Source organism: Anoplopoma fimbria, chromosome 9, assembly GCF_027596085.1.
Source record: "Anoplopoma fimbria isolate UVic2021 breed Golden Eagle Sablefish chromosome 9, Afim_UVic_2022, whole genome shotgun sequence".
Lineage (NCBI taxonomy): Eukaryota > Metazoa > Chordata > Actinopteri > Perciformes > Anoplopomatidae > Anoplopoma > Anoplopoma fimbria.
This window is the reverse complement of record NC_072457.1, coordinates 28,243,383-28,253,696: the sequence shown is the minus strand read 5'-3', so window position 1 is coordinate 28,253,696 and position 10,314 is coordinate 28,243,383. Positions and strand designations below refer to the sequence as shown.

General features: G+C 37.5%; 1 protein-coding gene across 1 annotated transcript in view; it reads left to right on the top strand.

The window, feature by feature from the left end:
* Positions 1-4,145, top strand: part of coq7 (coenzyme Q7 homolog, ubiquinone (yeast)) — a 4,447-nt gene extending 302 nt beyond the window's left edge. Inside the window, exons 2-6 of the mRNA XM_054604839.1 lie at positions 1,242-1,420; positions 1,840-1,954; positions 2,340-2,479; positions 3,528-3,596; positions 3,808-4,145. Of these exons, the coding sequence (XP_054460814.1) occupies positions 1,242-1,420; positions 1,840-1,954; positions 2,340-2,479; positions 3,528-3,596; positions 3,808-3,885 (581 nt within the window). The 3' untranslated portion in view covers positions 3,886-4,145. The remainder of the gene's footprint in view (positions 1-1,241; positions 1,421-1,839; positions 1,955-2,339; positions 2,480-3,527; positions 3,597-3,807) is intronic.
* The last annotated feature ends 6,169 nt before the right edge of the window (positions 4,146-10,314 follow it).

Sequence of the window (10,314 nt, the reverse complement as noted above, 5' to 3'; positions counted from 1 at the left end):
GACTGTAACAATAGCTTTGTTTTGCATTACATTTCTTAACTGCTGTTTTTTTTATTATTGAGATATTGATATGATATAATAATAATATATATATATATATATATATATATATATATATATTATATTATATATATTATATATATATAATATAATATATATATATATATATATATATATATATATATATATATATATATATATATATATATATATATATACAGACACAGACAATAAATACACATATATACAACTACACAGACAATAAATACACATACTATACAACTACACAGACAATAAATACACATACTATACAACTACAGACACAGACAATAAATATATATAATATATATTTATTGTCTGTGTAGTTGTATAGTATGTGTATTTATTGTCTGTGTAGTTGTATAGTATGTGTATTTATTGTCTGTGTAGTTGTATAGTATGTGTATTTATTGTCTGTGTAGTTGTATAGTATGTGTATTTATTGTCTGTGTAGTTGTATAGTATGTGTATTTATTGTCTGTGTAGTTGTATAGTATGTGTATTTATTGTCTGTGTAGTTGTATAGTATGTGTATTTATTGTCTGTGTAGTTGTATAGTATGTGTATTTATTGTCTGTGTAGTTGTATAGTATGTGTATTTATTGTCTGTGTAGTTGTATAATATGTGTATTTATTGTCTGTGTCTGTGTAGTTGAGCTGCTGCAACACTTGAATTTCCCCATGGGGATCAATAAAGGAATATAATAATAATAATAAATATATATATAAAGCTAGGAGTTGCAGGGTAAAACAAGTTATTTGAAAGTGAGATTTTGTTTGTTAATTTGAATTATGTTTATAACACAGAAGAGCAGAAATGTGTAGCTATGTTGCTTTATTACATTACATCAGCTCACAGTACGGACATACAGTACCAGTCAAAAGTTTGGACACACCTTCTCATTTAATGGTTTTTCTTTATTTTTATTTTTTTCTACATTGTAGATTAATATTGAAGACATCCAAACTATGAAGGAACACATATGGAATTATGTGGTAAACAAACAAATGCTCAACAAACCAGAATATGTTTTATATTTTAGATTCTTCAGAGTAGTTGAATGAGAAGGTGTGTCCAAACTTTTGACTGGTGCTGTACTTTTAGCCGTAACGTTCTTAAAAAGGAGAAAAATATATCCTGCATGGCTTCAATGTCGTTACGTGTTTGTAATTATGTTGTAACCCAAACCTGTATGTAATAGTTCCCCTGCAGCTGAGCTCACGTGCTTACGGTGTAGTCCCGCCCCCACGCGACAGTGAGGAGAAGGAGATGTTGGACCAAATGCTGCGCGTGGACCACGCTGGTGAATACGGAGCCAACCGCATCTACGCCGGCCAGATGGCGGTGTTGGGACGATCCAGTATTGGACCTCTCATCCAGGTTTCTGCAGAATGCCACACATGAAGTCATCTCACGAGCAACAATGTTTACTTGATCTTTAAAATTCATAACTGGTCAATAACCTGCACTAGACAATAGTTGGTATATGGTCCCAAATGTCAACATTTTTGAAAATTGTTCAGTATGCAGATATCATAAGAGAAACTCTCACAACAATATAACCAATGTTGCTGGTTTGGGATGACTTCTCCTGAAGGATGAGTCCTACCATCTACAGAGAGAGGGACTGCTGTTTATTAAGGATATAAAATTCACTTTTAACTTTGATTTAACTCTGCTGAATGTTTAGATCTGACACTAGAATTTGGTTTGGGTAAGAGGGTGAATCGGAAGAGTAGTAATAAGTATATTTTGTGTATCTGCATCATTTAAAATACTCCATGTTTGTTTTTCTTTAGGAAATGTGGGACCAAGAAAAGAAACACCTAGAGAAATTCAATGAGATTCTGGCTGAGAACAGAGTTCGTCCCACAGCGCTGTTACCCCTCTGGAATATTGCTGGATTTGTATTAGGTTGGCACATACGGCAGAGTTCATAATCAAATTATGAGATAAATTACTTTGAAGAACAAATCACAGGCAAAGAAAAACGTTGTTGACACTGTACCTGTTTGGGAGTCCTTCTAAAGTAGCTTAGTTTGTTTTGCTTTGGGTTGTTATAATGCTTCATTTATTGTGAATAAAGTAAGAGCTCTATCTGCTGTAGAATAATCCTAAAATACCTTTGTTTCATTGGTGCATTTGTCCACCGTCACATTAGAACCTGATGTTAACAGGTGTATAAACAAATTATTACCCTATTTAGCGACTTAGTCTGCTGTACTTTTTAGGCAATATGTAGTCAGTTGCTGCTTTATTATTAAATCTTAAATGTGTATTTATTTTGTTTTAAATCTAGGTGCTTCCAGTGCACTACTGGGAAAAGAGGGGGCCATGGCCTGCACGGTGGCGGTGGAGGAAAGTATTTCCGAGCACTACAACAGCCAGATAAGAGCTCTGATGGAAGTTGACCCTGAGAGATACACTGAACTGTTACAAGTGAGTCAGCCACTGTTTTCTCTTTGACTCTGTCACTTACATTGGCATTGTGGTGATACATAAAGGATTCATGGTACAGAGTTTTTATAGTATTACACAGAAACAAACAAGCATCTTAACAAAATAAAGCATTAATGTCAAACATACATGTCACACAGGGGATCAACAAAAAAATGTCAAAATGGAGGAAGAAGCTCTGAATGTAAAACATGATCGATTAGGGAAAACATAATGAAGATATTTGAATGTATTGCTTAGTGGTTATAGATATTGTATATTTAGAGGGATGACCTGAAGACTGGAAATGTTCTCCAGAACAACTCCAGATTGACATATTTGCACAGTGAAAACAATGAGGTTATATCTGTAAAAAAGCACCGTATTTAGATTTGATTGTTGCTGCTCCTGCATGCTGGCAAACTTGTTGCCTTCAACCAGCAGGTTAAATGGTGGATTACATATTTTTCATTTATCTTCATTGAGCTGGTTCAGACTTTACTATAACCGCTATCTCCAAGGTTAAACAAGATTTTACACATTTTGTCTTCATTGTGTTTGCCTTCACTTACATTATCAGGTGGCTTTTGATATTTGGAGCTGGACATTGTCACAAGTAACAGTTTATATCTTTCTTAGTATGGACACATAACCTCAGCAACAATAGCATCGTGAATTTTTACACATCCTAGCACATGGCTTATTCCCTATTTTTTTATCATTTGTAGCGTCTCAGGATACTTTACAGATTGGTCAAACCAGAGAAGCAACAACGCATGAAGATTGACCGAATTCAAAGAGTGCCTCTTAAAGAGTTCATTCAGTTGTTATTATGCCTGATCATGTTACATACAATAATTGGGCTGCATGGTTGATTCATGCAGTTAATATGAATGGAAATTGTTACAATAGCATCAATTTAAACAGCAGTTTGGAGCAGCAAATATGAACCATGTAAATAAGACAACTTTAAAAACGAGGCGCTCTAAAAAGTACAATATAAGCTTCTTGTTGCTGGCCTAATGAATGGTATTGTGTCGCATTTTAACAGGTCATAAAGGAATTCAGAGATGATGAGATGGAGCATCATGATACAGGATTGGAGCATGATGCTGAATCAGTGAGTATAATTTACTTATCTTTCACTGCACCATGCACATAATTACTTTTCACAAAAACTTGATTAGAAGACGTCTTGTTAAATCAAAGTACACTACAAAACATTAATATCAGTAGTCATTTATACCAGTATTGAGCTCTCTTTGCATTGTTTAATTCATGTCATTTAAAGTACCATAATCTAAGCACGTTTTATTTGTTTTTTGTTTTAGGTTCCTGGATACTGGCTACTAAAAAATGCAATACAGCTTGGCTGCAAAGCTGCAATATATGTTTCTCAGCGTGTCTAACATTATATTTACAATAATTGAAAATTTGCTCCACTGTTTGATATGTTGACTCAGTTTGTATAAATGATTTGAATTTGAATTTGAATCCTGCTCCATTGTAAATGAAAACACTTTAAAGTATTGTATACAAACTTCATTCAAAATGAAGTTGCCTACAGGAAGCAAAATTGTACTTCTCTGTAAAGTGTATGATACACAGAATGTTTAAATCAGAGGAGGTTACTCTTCCTGATTAAATAGCAGATCTCTACACTGTTGTCTCAAAGTAAATGCTGTGTCACTTTTTCTTCACACTTCTTCCGTCAAGAGGCGGCTTACCTGGTAAGTGAGGTTAATGAGAACGTTAGAAAAACACTTTTGTAGTAGTGATTCAACTATTAAGAGTAAGCCTGTATTCGCAATTAGCTAATACAATATCTTATTGATTGCTTATTTTCTTCCTTAAGATATCTGAGTGATCTTGCACCTGCTAGTGCAGCAGTGGACAAAAGACAAAGATCTTACATTTCCCGTTCAACAATATATAAATACCTAAAATACATGTAATGAGGTAGTATTGTTACTAGCATAAACAGCCATCATACCCTTCAACAAACTCTCGTTTCACATGTAATGGTTCGTATATATCAAGCTGAGCAATGTCTTGTCATCCTGGCCTAACTGCTAAGCGTCCTCACACAGCTGTTCTGGGTACATTAGGTCACTGAGAAAGACGGATTGACAAGAGTGCTTGTCCAGGGGCCCCTAATCTATTAGGCCTTTCAGCAGGTTGAGCAAAGTGTTCATCCCCCTCTGAGTCAGTATTAGTTTGTCCTCACTGCACATAGAGTACTGACCCAAGGCCCTTTTACCCATCATGCACTGGGGACATATTGATGCAGTGATTTATGGCCAGTGGGTGGGGGGCTGATAGGACTCAAATCCTTTGATGGAAATTCGTCTCCTGGCTCCAGCACGCAGAAAGGGTGGTTCAATTAAAAACCTCATACTATACAATGTATGTGAACAAAGTTGGGTGACAAATTAAAGGAGAAAACAACAATGTATCAAGCAATTGAGTCACAACAGGTCTGTGGATATCTGGAGCGATGAAAACACCATTCTTACAAAATAAATTCCCTTATTTGGTGTGATGATGGTAGTATAGAACCCTTTGTTAAGCCACCACAGGTGTCCAATCTGCAACTATTCTGATAATCGGTTAATAGTTAATTTAAGAAATACGAGCGGCATTGCTCTATGGATGATATGTCGGTCGAATGGTCGGTCGGTCAGCTTATCAGAAGTAGGTTGAAATATGTCAACCACCTTTGGATGGATTGCCATGTATTTTTGTTCTTGATCACTTTTCCTCTTGATCAGCGTCACTATGAGGTTCACGTTTGTGGTTAGGGATGCACTAATCCAACTTTTCAGTCCTGATCCTTGACGGCAGCCTGTTATCGGTGAATAACCTGAAACCTGAATAAAATAGTGACTACCCTACTCCATATCTAGTAATACCTTAACCCCTTTATTTGCATTAATGATTTATCTGTTTTATTAACAATATATTTATCGGTTAGTTTTGCTGATCACAGCGATGCCCTTTTATGATCTCTGTGTTCTGCAAAATTTGTTTCTACATTTTCTAGCTATCAAAACACTCACTGTTTTACCTGCACTTAATAAAACAAGAACAGTTTTTCTTGTGTTGATGTAACAAAAGGGCACATATGTAACTTCAAAAGTCACAAGAGGTCATCCCACTATGCATGAGCAATATGAGACAGTGTGCAGCTTTGCAAATCAGAGGTAGAGGATCATACATTCTCTCTGCCCAGATTAATAGTGCTGACAGTTTAATAGCAAGGTGTAACTGTTTAAATAAAGCAACAAAAGTACAGCTCCATCTGTAGCACCATTTTAGGTGACGAAATTACTGGTAAATAAAAACAGGAGTGATGACTCACTAAACATGCAGGTGTTAATAACCAACTTTACATCTACATTAGCTGCCATTGATATAATACTTTTTAATAGCACCTGTAGTTTTAACTTTACTTATTTAGAAAGTATAATTTCTGTGTCCGTCTACGGCCATCAGGAGTTCATGCGAAGTGTTTAGGTTCATTTCTCAGAATTCAAAAGGAATCTGCTGAAACACTGACTGAGAAATTGGCAGCAAGAATTTTGAGAAAGGCAATAAAACTAAACTGGGTCTGTCTTGCTACCCGTGAAAAATTTTGGTTGTAAATTTTGAGCAGCACGAATAATACAAATCCTTATAAGTCATAAAAGCTTTCGGATACAGATTGAATTGCTTCTTGGCTATATGCAGACTGTCAGTCAGCAGCCCTCTTTCTGGGGTTTATGGTAACGAACAGATAGCACAAGGTCCACCTGAAGCGTTGAGTAGCCTCTGGGGATTGAGTTGATATTGTTTCACTTTAGAATCACTGTAAAACGGTACTGTGGTAGTCCCATAAAGTGCACAAACACACATGGATTTTTATCTCCAATTCGTCCATTTAAAATGATAGAATAAACAGAATAATCATCAAACATCTCCTGGTCTGTGATGACATATAAGCGTATATATCCTTTTTAAAAGTCAGGTTGGAAGAAAAAAACATGCGCTTCATATGCATAGTCCCATTGCAGAGTGTCCTACCCAACATAAATGGCTTTCTTAATGTTGGACCATCATAGTTAATCAAGGTTTAAGCTTTTAGACACTGGCAGGATTGAAGAGACTAGTTCAACAATTTGGGAGCTAAGCTTATTTGGTTGTTACGGAGAGTTAGATGAGAACATCGATAGTGATATCAATGTTCTCATCCAACTCTCAGCAAGAAAGCAAATAAGTGTATTTTTCAAGATGTCTTTATATTGCTTTAAAGTACTGATACTACATCTTTTTGTAATTCCCAAACCCCAAATCGCCTTAATATAGAGAATGATTGTCTTTAATAATAAGGGTCCACATTCAATTTCTCTGTTTGTCCATTATGCTGTAAAAGTCTGTCAACCTGACATGATATTGCTAATCATGGACATAATGATACATAATGCTCAGCCCAGTTGGCTGCCTGGGGCAATAAAGTTAACACAGATGCTAACTGTCATGTCACCATACATTTTATGTGCAAATCACGTGCATACTTATTAGAGTATGCATTGCCTTGATCCTTTAACAAGAGGTTCCAAGAAGTGAGGGCCCATTAAGTCGAACTGACTCACTAGTGCTTTTCATATACTTTTGGTTATTTAGGTCAACTATTCAAATACAGCATGGGCTGAAAAACACCCACACTTAGACAGGCAACTCTATAAATAGTAAACATTTTTACCGTTCCGTGGTATGTCTATACATATAAATACCTGTAGTGTGATGTCACTATCTGCTCTCAATTGCTGTGTTACATATCTAAACTTTGTTCTTGTTTTTACAGAGTTTGTTTTTTGCTTGTGATACATAAGTGAATATTTTAAAATTGTTCTGCTGAAATATGCATGTGTTCATGTCCACGTGCATCTGACTACTTAGATACATGATAAATCTTTTGGGTGACTGAGGGGTGTGTGGCCCGAACGAGCTGTAAACCATGTGTCCACATGTCTTCACAACACATCATGCAAAGGGCTGACATCACTTCAGCTGGAATGTCTGATTTACGGCCTGCCACCCTGTGCCATCTACCAATCGTTTTGAAGAAAGAAAAAACAAACCAAGGTCAGTCTTCGAGGAAGGTTCATCAGTACAACATTTTCAAGATTAATCTTGTGATGTTGCACCATTTTAATAATATCATCACAACAAACAAGCGTGCAGAAAATAAGCAGGACCACAATAATGCCAAAAGAGCCCTGATCATGTTATAGATATTTGACAAGTGCATGCATAATATGTTCTTTTTTAGCAGTTTTACTATGAAAAATGTAGAGCTACAGCAGACACATTTTGATACCATTAAATGTGGATGTAATTCTGCATGTGCACTTAACAAATCATTGCTACAAATCACTTCAAATCAGACGGCAAACAGATTTTTTTGGAGCGTGTATAGTATGTAAACATTTTTAGGGTGTGGCTATAATTTTTTTAGTGACGTGAGGAATAAATAATAAATAAACAAAATGACATGTAGACATATGGTCGGTCTGATCCACCACTTTGGTCCCAACTAAAATTTCCAAACAACTTTTGGATGGATTGGGACAAAACTTTGCTTGGCCTTCACAGTGTTCCCTTAACTTTTGTGCAACATTAACATTAGTGTTACCATTTGGTTAAAGTTGTATGTGTCCAAAACCTATAAAATTACATTTCCATCAGCCTCAGTTATATTTAGCGTTTAATGCTAATTAGCAAGTGCTAGTATACTAGCACACTAAACTAAGATTAAAATTGTAAAAAGTATACTTGCCAAACATCAGTATGTTAGCATTGTCATTAGCATTTAGCTCAAAGCACAGCTGTGCCTAAGGACAACCTCACAGAGCTGTTAGGATGGTTGTCCTGTTGTCACTTTAGTGGAGTAATAAGACATGCAGAACTATATTCCTCGCAAATCACAGCCACACAGCTCAGTTAGCAAGCTGATTTCTGATTTCCATATATTCCAATGTTTTTTAGGGTGTGGACTCTGAGGTATATGTAACAGATATCAAGGTGACATTAGTCTGAATCTTCTCTTATCAGATGGGGCTTGTGCAGCTTTTTCCACCTTGTGCTGTGCAATCATCGTATTGTTGATCAGGTGTGAAGAGATATGTGCAGACCTCTTGTCAAATCCTAGCATGGCGTGACCCCACTGCTGGTATCCATCACTGCACTGACAGGCCTGGTGGTACATCCCGCATGACTCCAAGGCCACGTTGCTGCTCCACTGTGTCACAAGTCCCAAAAGACAGGCTGATCACTCGAGCACAGTATGCACCCACCCCATCCCCCTCCAGAACCAGTGGCCCACTTTGGTAGGAGAAAAGTAGAGAACAAAAACCTTATGGAGAAGATAACATTTATATGCAGAAATTGTTTGAGGAAAAAACAGGGTAGGTACAAGTTGCATGACTTGATAAGTATTTAACTTGAGATTTAGGATTGTCATTGTGGCATTCATATTCGAGGTGGAACATATTTTGCCGGGATGAAGGTGCGTCTGGCATGCCGATAAGGTGGACAGAACGCATAGTTTGGTTGTGAGGGGTTCAGCAGAGTGAGCTGCAGCGTCTCGCAGCACACAAAACGTATTTGCTTGTCAGCTATCCAATGCTATGTCTGTTACATCACCATCCCAACCCTCCTGAGTCCAACACCTTGTATTCCTGCCATCGACCCCTACTCCATCTATCACACTGATGCATTGGCAGTCTGCAGAAGGTTACCACGCAAGGCCTCTTAACACCTGGTTTTAGGGATAGCTTTGCCCACCCCACCTGCTAGCCTCCTGCAATGGCCCAGCATTTTACAGCGATCCCGCTAAGACCCCGCCTGTCGTCCTCACTGATTGAATAGAGAGTGTTACTACAACCAGGTCTCATATCGCTCGCCTGAAGCTCATTTCATGTGGCTTGTAAAGATGCCACTCTTATCTCCTATTACTCATGGGCTTCTTTTCACAGCTATGCTCTCCACTGCTGGTGACAACATAGATTCAGAGGGATGCCGTTGTAGATTGTCAAATTACACGCAACATGGCAGCGGAGGCTGCAAGGCATGATTTTACGATATGGATCACAACCTCATGGAAGGTTTTATTGTTAAATTTTTCTACAAATATGTGTTTTAATGAATCTTATAACAAGAGCTTGTTGACTAAACCACTCTAAGGTCTGAATGTGTTGTTCACACGGTTGGATATTGGACTTTCTTCAGGGCATGAGAATCCAGCACATGACTGCTGTCTCTGGTTCGCTCGTTCTTTGAAGCTATCAGCCGACAAATATTCTAGCTCGCAGCCGGGCCATCAGCTCTTGAGGTCGGTGATGACACACATGCTCAGCAGACAAAGTGCCCAAACCACCCTGGCTTTAGGTGTCCTGACCTTGGAGGTTGGCTGTGAAAAATAACAACACAAGGGGAGAAAGAATGCCTCCTGTGCTGCACAAGAGTCAAGCTGTTGCCCCGGTCAGGGTGAAGTTCAACATGTCTCATAAGCCCCTTAAAACGTATATAAAATGTTTGTTTTCAAAGGTAAAGAGACAAATGTTATAGACTCCAGAAGTGTGTCAGGTCTCACTTTATATGTGTGTGCGTGCGTGTTTAGTGGTGTGTGAGTGTCTGTTGTAGATGCTACGACGGACAATGCTAGACAAGTTGGATGAGTTGAATCACTGGAGGTGTAGCACGCAAATACACTTAATTCCATTGATCTGAAGCCTTCTGTGAAAACTTATCATTCTGTCCAATCCCATATCAAAGAAAAACAAAATAGCAGCAATGCC